Source organism: Passer domesticus, chromosome 11 (assembly GCF_036417665.1).
Source record: "Passer domesticus isolate bPasDom1 chromosome 11, bPasDom1.hap1, whole genome shotgun sequence".
Classification (NCBI taxonomy): Eukaryota; Metazoa; Chordata; class Aves; order Passeriformes; family Passeridae; genus Passer; species Passer domesticus.
In genome coordinates, this window is record NC_087484.1 from 4,127,542 (window position 1) to 4,138,038 (window position 10,497).

The following is a 10,497-nucleotide window of genomic DNA, read 5'->3' on the forward strand; positions in this document are numbered from 1 at the left end:
AAATTTATTTAATTGTCCTACATATGTACTGGGCAAAGGGCTCAGTTTTTTGCTCCTGGGACTTTCACTGGTGCCAACTGAACAGCTGATTCCTGGCAGTGGAAGCAAAACTGCAAACCACACAATTCCCGCGCTGTTCTCTAATCAGAACTTCAGAAAAACACCAGAAAACCAACCGTGCTCTGTCCAACAGGGTACAAAACCTTTATTCACCAATAAGTTAAAGCGTTCCCATAAATAGATGTTGTAGTCTTTTGTACTCTGCAGCGAGCTGGGGCTGGGTCACTCCTCAGACTCGGAGCCCTCCTCGTCCTGGCTGATCTGGAAGTAGCGCAGCTCGTACGTCTCCTTGTCGGACGCCACCACGCGCAGCCAGTCCCGCAGGTTGTTCTTCTTCAGGTACTTCTTGGTGAGGTATTTCAGGTACCTGAAAACCAGCAGTTCTGCCTTAGAAGCTTCTACTGGACATCCCCTGCTGCTGTCTGCACTCCAGCCCAGACAGTGTCTGGAGCAGGGCAGTAGTTATAGCCAGAAACAGAAAAACTTCACGTGGAACAGGCACAAAAAGCCAATTTTCACTACAGATATGTAGGAATTTATTATTCATTTGACTACACAGCAAAATGCCAGTAACTACACAGCACTGGTAACTGGTTCTAAACCTTGGTCTAACGTAACAGGCTCTGCTGCACCTGCACCAGCAAACCAAGGGAAGGATGTGTGCCTCCCATCAGTGCACTCAGCTCTTGTTTGTCCTAACAAACTCAACAGTGTAAGGCTTGAAGGGTTTGTTTGCAACAACCCACATTATAATACAACCAATTAAATAATCAAACAGCCACCCACGGTATTAATTCAGTGTTATTTTAAAGGTCCATCTTCCACTGATACACTGCCAAGGACTATATGAAGTATCTTTATCAATATGCTTAGAGTCAACATTAATTACCACTCAAGCCTTGACTTTTAAAAGGCGATTTTTAAATATCTGGTATAATAAATCTGTTTCAATTACATGTTTCACTAATATTTACAAGTGCTATGAAGGTTAGAGCTAACACCTCTCCAAGTATCAGAAGTGCACTAATTGGAATTCATTTTGCAGGCAAGAGCTGAATATTAATGTGTTTATGGGACATGGATTAGTGGCACATTTAGCAGTGTCAGGTTTATGGCTGGACTTGGTTGTGAAGATCTCTTCCAAGCTAAATTACTCGGGTTTTACATCCAACATCCCACAGTTCAAACCCCACAAAAACAGAATGAAACCCATGCCAACCTTTTAGAAAACTGCTTCTCTGACGTCACTGTGATCTTGTTCTTCAGGCGTTCAATGTGAACGGTGTTGCCCAAGTTCCCAGTTTTCCCATTGACCTTAACCTTCTCCTTTAGGAACTGTTCCTGTTCCAACATTAAAGAAATAGAACACTAGGGAATGGCACCCTAGGTATGAACTAGGGAAGGGACCCTAGTCAGGAAGCAACATTAAAGACCACCATTTATTTATGTCCTGATATTAGTATTTAGAACGCAAAGATATATTACAGCACGTGATTTTAAAAAAATCACCCCTGTGCTAAAGCAGAAATTAATTTAGAACAGTTCCATTAATGGACAGCTATGAAGCATGCTATAAAACCTATAGGGTTTTTTTTTAATGACAGTATTTTAAAGAACAGCTGGTGATTTAACACATTTAGAATGTAGCCATTCAACTATAACTCAGTTACTGCACTAAAGCTTTTATTAAACTATGCGTCACAAGCATGAGCAAAACCACCACTTACAAAATTCCCGGAATCAAAGATTCCATCTTCCACAGGATGGGTCAGGTCAAGGCAAAACTTCCAGGTCGACTTTTTGGACTTTCGGTCCTTTTGCTAGAACACCAAAGGATTCCTCACCATTAACAAACCGCGTTGTAAAAAACTTCCCGACCCGGGGGGGGATACATAGGGCAGCGGGAGCGCCTCCTCCCGGCCAGCGCGCCTCACTGCAGCCGGGCCGCGTTCACACGAAACCCTCTGGGGACAGCCCCGCTGGCACCGCCGGCTCCTCAGCCGCCTCACGGCTGCCCTGGCCGGCCCCGCTGCCGCCTCCCTCCCGCGCTCACCGGCGCCAGGGCGCTCCCGCCGCCGCCTCCCTCCCGCGCTCACCGGCGCCATGGCGCTCCCGCCGCGCCGCTCCCTCAGAAAGGAAGTGCGCCGGGCCACGCCGCGCTTTTATACCCGCGGCGGTGACGTCAGCGCGCCGGGCACGCCGGGAGGCGCCGGCGCTCCCGGGAAGATGGCGGCCCCGCGGAGGGAATCCCGTGTGGAATGGCCCGGCGTCATTCCCGCGGCCGCGCGCCTTCCTCCGCCTCCCGCACCAACCGCAACCGCCCCCGCCCCCGCAAGGGGCTGCCAACCCCCCCCCGGCAGCCCCACCGCGCTCCCGTCACTGCAACGAGCACCATCTCCCCACAGCACTGACACCTTTATTGTTTCTGGAGCAAAAAAAACACACACACGCACGTACAAATCTTTCCCCTGATCGTTGCCACGGTGTTGAGAACAGTAACAGAGCTTCCCAAAGAGACGCCGGAGCTGCGGCCGCGCCCGGATCCTGCGGGTTGCAGGGTCGGGATTGCCCGGGAGCGGGGAAAGGCCCCGGGAGCGGGGAAAGGCCCCGGGAGCAGGGAAAAGGCCCCGGGAGCGGGGAAAAGGCCCCGGGAGCGGGGAAAAGGCTCCGGGAGCGGGGACAAGGCCCCGGGAGCGGGGAAAAGGCTCCGGGAGCAGGGAAAAGGATCCGGGAGTGGGGAAAAGGCTCCGGGAGCGGGGAAAAGGCTCCGGGAGCCTGGAAAAGGATCCGGGAGCCTGGAAAAGGATCCGGGAGCGGGGAAAAGGCCCCGGGAGCCTGGAAAAGGCTCCGGGAGCGGGGAAAAGGCTCCGGGAGCCTGGAAAAGGATCCAGGAGCCTGGAAAAGGATCCGGGAGCCTGGAAAAGGCCCCGGGAGCCTGGAAAAGGCTCCGGGAGTGGGGAAAGGCCCCAGGAGCGGGGAAAAGGCTCCGGGAGCCTGGAAAAGGATCCGGGAGCGGGGAAAAGGCTCCGGGAGCAGGGAAAGGCCCCGGGAGCAGGGACAAGGCCCCGGGAGCGGGGAAAAGGCTCCGGGAGCAGCAGCAGCAGCCGCGTTCGCTTACAACACACAGCACAGGACAAAAGGGGTCTGCGATACAGCAAAGCACAGCAAACATTTCCTCGGATTCAACAAACCAAGTCACTCTCGGCTGCCAAATACTGCAGGGCCACGGTGCGGGTGCTGGAGAGCCTCTGCCCACCTCGAGCCGATGGCTCCAGGATCCACACCTTCATTCCCAGGGGATGCTCGAAATATCCTGGACAAGGTCTCTTTGTAGCCTGAAGTTTAGTTCTACTGTAACAAACTACGTTCTAATTACTCAACCAAAGGAAAAAAAAAAATAAAATAGTGGGATTTATTGAATTTTGGATTCTGAGACTGACCTGCAGTAACCATAAGAGTTAGAACTGTCAACAAACTTGACTTCTTTAAAGATTATGTAAAATTATCTGTATTGTGAAACTACAGACCGTGCACCGTTTCTGGGTACACTTTGGATTAGAAAAACCTGCAAGAGAAACAATGAACTTCAGCTTAAAAAAAAACAGCCCTGAGAACATGGCTCAACCAGCAAGAGCCCAGTTGAAAAACCACCATTATAAGCAAAAATTAGAAGGATCTACTGAATTCTCAAAGTATTATTTGCCAACATTTGAGGCAGGAAACACTGCAGTCTTTCCAATTGTGTGAAGTAGTAACTCAATGAACAGGAGCCATAGAAAAAAACGCATTTGGAGTGGAAATACCTCACCACCTCCCTGTGTTCACAGGCTTTACCCTAAGCAATTGCCATCAGCTATAAGAAGTTTATGGTTTTGACACAATTTAAGTGTTAAGACAGTAATACAGAACAAATACACCTGTAAGATCTGTTTTAAAGTAAAGCTATGAAAGGAGAACTTCCCTAAGCACTTGGTTATGGATATTAAAAATACACATCTCTATGGACTACTGATCACAAAGTTTGTTGCAACGATTCTGACAGGAAACTGAAGCGTCTTACTTTGGAAAAAAAAATGCTTCCAATACATGTTTTAATTTAGAAGCAACCTTACTGAAACTTGGAGATTATGCTTTAAGACATGCTTATGTACCTATGGGAAACTTCATGCATGATGCTCTGCACTTCCATGGTGTCTGAAGTGCTTCACAAAGACAACTAAGTATTTAAGAACAAACTATAATGAAGTATTTAATCATTTAAATCTTGCAGAACTGAAGGTTGCAATAGAAGGACATCTGGAAGCCCTGAGGAGGGCCTCTTCCAGCAAGCTGGAGGTCATGAAACCTCTCTCTTCAGATTGCTGTGGTACCTGAAAACTCCAGTCAGGCCAGGACTCCACTTGCAGGAGCAGGGCTCCAAGCAGCCCTGGTCCCAGAGCTCAGTCCGAGGAACTGCTTGGATTGTGGGCCAGTGACATCAAGAACCTGTCTGCCAACAAGAGGACAGACAGGAACCTGAAAACAGACCAAAGCACTACCAGAGCAAGGACAAATTCAAGTCTTGTCGTTTTCAAGCATATTGGAAGTATTTGTAATATGGTGATAGAACTTGCATTAGTTTGACGTAGCAACCTGTGACACCACACAGCTCAGCTTGCTGCCAGCATCAGCAATGGTTACAGTCACCTCCAAAGCCAACAAAGCTGACTTCCAGGTACCAGCTTGATGGAGAGGCAGAAGGGAGCACAGTGCAGACTTGCCTGAACTATTCCTGATCCACTTCAGAACTATCCTGGAAGCATTTCAATCTAGAGCTTCTTTAAAAAGCAGCTTTGCCATTTCAGTCAAGGTGCTATTTACAGAGCTCACCTGCAACATGTTTTGTGCTAGGCAAGAGCGTGTGGCAGGTCCTACCTCTGCCAGGTGTCCAGGCATCTGTGCTTTATTACCAGAGTGTATTTATTGCTGTCTTTAGCTCCACTGGTACTGCTCTCCCCGGCGTGGGAAGTCTGTGGACAGCACGTGCTTCTGCCACCTGCATTGCACCTCCAAGGTTTGCTAAGCCCTGCCCCAGCGTGGCCAAGGGCAGCTCAGGACAGCTGCCACGAGCCCTTTGGGGACTAGAGAGTACAAACTATGAAGCTGGAAACATTTTAAGCAGTTAAGAGCAGCATGGAGTCCAACTCTGGCTGCCAAGTCGTGTGAATTGTGCGTGCTGTCCGGGGCAGCTCCTGTGTCATCCTCCATCAGCCACTCAGCATTAAGGCAAGTTCATGAAACAATTTATCAGCTGTGAAGAGAGGTCTGAGCCAGGGACTAAGGAAGTTTCCCCACTCATGAAGAGTCACAAAGTTTTAGAATTCAAGCTGAACACCTTAGAGAGGAGCAGGCTAATTATCCTTCCATAACTATTGCTGTGAAGCCTTGTTAAGCTACTAAATAGTCAGAGGCATGCATGCATGTTGCTATGACTCAGAACTCCCCAGGACAGGAGCCAGCTTCCCTAACTAGGTAGCAAGTTATTTACTTTTATACTGAAGCCATGGTTGTTCGGTATTGTCTGTCAAGTTTATGTTTTGAAAATACAATAGTTTTATTTTTTAAAAAAAGAATCACATGCATTTAGTTTAGGCTCAATGCTACAGTTTGTCCCACTTTCTGAAAAATGTGTGGTCCCTGTGCTACAAAAATATGGTCTGAACCTGAAGGTTAAAACCTAAAGCTGGAAGCACTGCAACAGATTCCCATGGAGTTTGTCACCCTTTTATAGTTTAAGATAAATATAATAAAGGAAAGCAATTGAACTGCATTTTTCTATTTTATTTTTCAAGTCTGACAAAGGCCTCGAGTGAAAGTCTATAGCTTTAACATCCATTCTCACCTTTGTGTCCCCTTGACCTATCTATGTCTTACCCACTCAATATTCCAAAGGCCTGCCTAAACCACAGGTAGGCTTTTTTTTTTTTTAAACCATTTTATCGTTACAATAAGCCAACAAGTTGGCAAAGAAGAAAACAGAGGTAATACAGTTTAGTTGCACATGGCCACTGGGGCTTGGTCAAGCCAGCTGGCATTTCTGATCACTTGAGTTTCTTGGTCTAAAAGTTGTGATTGGCACCTACAGTTCTGCAAGAGTCCCAATCCACAAAGTACTTAAGCTTTAAAAAAAAAAAAAAACCAAAAAAAGCTACTTTTATTGTCAGTTCTACCTAAAGATGTCAAGAAAAATACTATTTGTGCTCTAGGTCACTTTATAATCCTAGATACCTACCAGCTTATCTAAAAGCCCCTGAATACTGTATTTTGTCTGTTCATACAGACAAACACTGTTTTGCTCAAGCAAATAAAAATATATCCACTAGTAACACCTGATTGGTTTCTTAGATCCATAGCTGAAACCCACAGGAATGTTAAAATAGTTACAATTAAGGAATTAAAATCTCAGTGATTTTGAAAACTGCCAGTTAGCCTGCAACACTAATCCAGAATCCAGCACTGCTTTTTAACAATTCAAAAAGGAAATGAGGTTGCTTGTGAAGGCCAGAGCTTTGGTGACAATAAGGACCAAATTTATAGATCTGTGGTTTGTCCAGACCTGAGCAGTTGCCCGAGCCTGGAGATCTTCTTTACTTGCAAGGCTTTATGGCTACAGCACATTCTTCATTCATTGCACTTATGACAGATATCTGGAAGAGAAGACACACAGGTGAGCTCCAGGCCACAGGAAGTGCTCCCAGAAGTTACAAACTTTCACATTTTAATATCTATCCCATCTCTTTTGAGTGCTCCAGTCCAAATGTCCTCCTACATCTCAAAGGACCAACCCCCACCCCTCAAGCACACCCTTCACAAAGAGATACAAGTGATCAATGTCAGAGATACTCCTTGATTGTATCATCAAGTGGGATTAACCATAACTGTTCTTGTCCACCCTCCCTACTTACCTGCACATCTTCATTGGCATTGAATTTTCCTTCTATTTCTTTGCCAAGATCCCCTTCTGGCAACTTTAGATCCTCACGAACTTCACCACTTTCTGTCAGCAGGGAGAGATATCCATCCTGAATGCCTATCAGCTGCAAAGAGAAGTTCATTTTCACAAGTTTAACGTCAGCAGGTAGTAGCTTTATGTAAGCAGAAGGCAGTGAACTGTACCTGTTACAATAATTCTTTACTACTCTGTAACAGTTAAAAACCTTATTTAAATCAATTTTTAACAGAAGTTCAGGGGGCTGAGAGATAGGGCAACTGTAGCAGAAGGCATTGTTATAAAGAACCAACAGAATTCTGCTGGTTACTTCCTAGTAGGTGAGACACTAGAAACCCCATCTGTGTGATTTAGGAAATGTACTGCTTCCAGGTCAGTGGTTCAGCTTTCTTCATCACTGAACTAGAAACAATAACTGGAATGGTATTCACTCAACAGCACTGCTTGTATAAAGTGTACAAAACAGACAACAGTGTAACTATACATTTCCCTACTTGCATCTCTACAATGAGATATTACAATTTACAATAAACAGTAATAAATTAGGGAACAACCACCAAGCCTTGGACCACTTTTATAATGCTGTTTTCAGCCTAACCAAAAGCCTGGGCTAAGGGGAATGTCAGCTCCTGACCAAAACTATTCCCAGTGAAATGAGAAGATAGAAAACGTTTTACAACTCAATCTGAACTGTGCTATCATAGAAGGCACTACAGAAGTTGCCCCCTTCATAGATGTATTTCAGTGCAGAGCTCAGGAACTTCAAAACTACCTGATATCACCTAAAGCCACTTTCCCCATAAGGAGCAGAAACTCTGGCAGTTAGAATTCACATCAGATGCCATTTAGGACTGTTTTGGTGATTCATCTACCCCATGTAAGAGTGAAACTATAAATAACAATTTATGCTTGGATTCAAATTTAGTTATGTGAGATCTTGGTTCTCCTTTAACTAATATTAACTTGCAGCAGGGAAAACCCCTCTCCGTATTCTAAAGGATGCCAGTACCACAAAGAATCCAGAAGTGGCCTTATAACAATAGCTAAAAAAGGCATGGTATGAATTATGTCTATTACCTGTCATGCTTAAAGACTGCTACTCTGACCTGAGGTTGTTTATACACTAAGGAGCTCTCTGTCCATCAATGAGTTTCGGCAGTTTTAGCAAGTCAGTAAATGCTCTGAGTTCAGCTATGTCATGTCTAGACAGGCAAGTCCCATTAATTCTGACAATAGTACTTTATTGAAAGGCAAATTTGGGGATGAAGAGAGTTTGTGTGTGGTACTAAAAGCATAAAGCCTCGTATGACTCAACTCACCTGGTAATCATTCCTCTTGATATTTGGGACATCCATGTTATGAGTAGATGGGCAAATATCTTCATATTTTTTACCAGTGAAGATATCAATACCAACCAAATGGACCTGTAAGAGTAGAAAAACAGCTTCAGTTACTGCTGGTCCTAGAGAAGTAAGATGTTGTTGCAGTCAGTATTGCTGGTTCTACTCAGTTTCCCATGAGATCGTGTGCAATCCCAGATTGTGCCTCAACCCTTTGCTTGTGGTATGAAAACATCCCTCACATCAAGAGAGGGCCTCTCACTCCCTTCCACACTACAGAAACCCTACGGGAGAGCAAGACCAGGCACTGTCATCTTCCACTGCCTTCTGCAGATTTACAGCAGCAAGCTAAGAGTTCACAGTGGTTAAGAAGATGTTTATTTTGAGATCTAGCTGTTCTAAGAGGCAGCTAAGGGGAAAATAGGTGGTCATGCACAGAGATCAGAGCAGCTCCCACCTCCCTTTATGCTAGCTGCACTGCTTGCTGCAGCTAGAGCTTAGATGACCAGTTTAACCAGTTCTCCTCATGTCCTTTCCTGACAGCTGTTTCTGTATTTAAGAAATTTGGATCCGTCTGTTAAAACAAGCCATAAAATAAAAGGGGAAGAAGAAGGGAAAAAACTAGGAGGAGCTTGGTCCACTCTAGCTTGGACAAGCCCAAACACTCTACTCCCCTACACATATCGCACAAGGTTGTGGAAACTTAGGAATCTCCTTAGTCTGTGCTTGTAACAGATCTGTCTTAAACTCTGATACACCCACCCTGAAGTGTGGCTGAATGAATGAATGAATGGGGATCTCAGCCTTGCTGAGCTCTGGACAGCTGCAGGAGCCAACTGCTCGGGCTGCAGCCCCAGACAGCGGCTGAGATGAGAACGTCCCTGCCGGGGCACGGGCACTCCTCTGTGAGCGCTGGAATAAAGAAAAGCTGCGAGGCAAAGGCGGCAGAGCAGGGCCAGAGCAGGCCCCCAGAGCACCGCGTGTCCGCCGAGGCGGGGATTATGTAACCCAGCACGGCACCCCCGGTCCAGCGCTGCGATAGTGAAAGTCTGCCGGCACGGGCAGACACAGAAGTGCTCTGGTGGGCAGCGACAGCACAACCCAACCACGCCCTAGTGATTTCATCAGCCCCCCTTCCAGAACTTACCCTACCCCCACTACACAAACTGATTGTGTCCCTATAAGCGTTAAAGCTTTTTTTTGTTTGCTTTGTTGGTTTTTTTTTTTTTAAGCGTTAACGAATTAAAGTTGGGAGAAAAAAAAACCCCAACCACCCCGTCCTCAATCCTTCCTGCTTTACACGACCGAAACCCCTGGAGCCAGCTCTGGGGCGATGAGACACCGCGGTGATGAAGGCGAAGGCGGGACACGGAGCCCAGTGAAACGCTACACCCTTCCCTGCCGGCCGGGAGCCGCAGGAGCGCACGCTGCGGGCCGTGCTCACCTTGGCGTGGCCGTGCTTGCCCGTCTTGGAGGTGGACATCTCCACGATCTTGCAGGGGCGCCCCTTGAGCACCACGAAGCCGTTCTTGCGCAGCGCCGAGCACTGCATGGGGTAGGTGGAGGAGGCGCCGGCATCGCCCGTGGTGAAGTCGAGCTCGTCGGCCATGGCGGTGCGGGGGGGAGCACTGGCGGCGGGAGGGCTGCGCGACAGCGACACACGGGTCGGCTCGGGGCCCCGCGGCCGCGGGGGGACAGCGGGACGGGCACGGAGCCGAGCGGGGAGCGCGGGCCGGGCTCCCCCGCCCCGCACACGTGCGCGGCGGGCGGGACCCGCCACGTGCCGCAGGGCCCCGGCCTCCCGCCCCCGGGCCCGCTTCGCCTCCCCCTCCCTTCCCGTCCGCGCGGCCCTCGTTACCTTGTGAGGAGGATCGGGGGGTGCCGGGGGTCGCGGCGGAGCCGGGGGAGCGGGGCGGGAGCGGCGGGCGCGGCGCACTGGCGCCCGACACCACTGCGGCGGCCGGCGGGAAGGGGCGGCGCGGGCAGCGCGCGCACGGTCCGGCCCCGCCCCGCCACTTCCGCCGCCGCCGATTGGCCCGCGGCCATTCCGCGGAGGGGGGGGCGTGGCCTTGCAGCCCCGCCCCCGGACCGCGTGCCGGCGGCGCTTCC

General features: G+C 48.6%; 2 protein-coding genes and 1 long non-coding RNA gene across 3 annotated transcripts; 1 reads left to right on the forward strand and 2 right to left on the reverse strand.

Annotated features, from left to right (window-relative positions):
• Nucleotides 1-180: 180 nt before the first annotated feature.
• Nucleotides 181-2,227, reverse strand: RPL22L1 (ribosomal protein L22 like 1). Its single transcript, XM_064385231.1, has 4 exons — nt 2,157-2,227; nt 1,788-1,880; nt 1,280-1,401; nt 181-427 (listed from the first exon to the last, which is right to left on the reverse strand). Exons 1-4 carry the CDS (start codon nt 2,163-2,165, stop codon nt 283-285), a joined length of 369 nt encoding a protein of 122 aa, XP_064241301.1. The 5' UTR covers nt 2,166-2,227; the 3' UTR covers nt 181-282.
• Nucleotides 2,228-2,358: 131 nt separating this feature from the next.
• Nucleotides 2,359-4,115, forward strand: LOC135278630 (uncharacterized). The gene is made up of 2 exons (XR_010346081.1): nt 2,359-2,724; nt 3,103-4,115. It is a non-coding gene; the product is annotated as an uncharacterized LOC135278630 (long non-coding RNA).
• Nucleotides 4,116-5,859: 1,744 nt separating this feature from the next.
• On the reverse strand, nt 5,860-10,399 carry EIF5A2 (eukaryotic translation initiation factor 5A2). The gene is made up of 5 exons (XM_064385230.1): nt 10,247-10,399; nt 9,833-10,031; nt 8,368-8,472; nt 7,005-7,136; nt 5,860-6,746 (listed from the first exon to the last, which is right to left on the reverse strand). Exons 2-5 carry the CDS (start codon nt 9,995-9,997, stop codon nt 6,687-6,689), a joined length of 462 nt encoding a protein of 153 aa, XP_064241300.1. The 5' UTR covers nt 9,998-10,031; nt 10,247-10,399; the 3' UTR covers nt 5,860-6,686.
• Between the last annotated feature and the right edge of the window lie 98 nt (nt 10,400-10,497).

Bases quoted from the DNA above. Each gene is read 5' to 3' on its own strand.
- RPL22L1 (XM_064385231.1), bottom strand. The intron at 1,402-1,787 runs GTAAGTGGTGGT...ATGTTGGAACAG, and splicing joins TCTTTGATTCCGGGAATTTT to GAACAGTTCCTAAAGGAGAA. The intron at 428-1,279 runs GTTGGCATGGGT...GCTGGTTTTCAG, and splicing joins GAGAAGCAGTTTTCTAAAAG to GTACCTGAAATACCTCACCA.
- EIF5A2 (XM_064385230.1), bottom strand. From the start codon at position 9,997: ATGGCCGACGAGCTCGACTTCACCACGGGCGATGCCGGCGCCTCCTCC. The intron at 7,137-8,367 runs GTGAGTTGAGTC...TTCTCTTTGCAG, and splicing joins TCAAGAGGAATGATTACCAG to CTGATAGGCATTCAGGATGG. The intron at 6,747-7,004 runs GTAAGTAGGGAG...CTTCTCTTCCAG, and splicing joins ATGCCAATGAAGATGTGCAG to ATATCTGTCATAAGTGCAAT.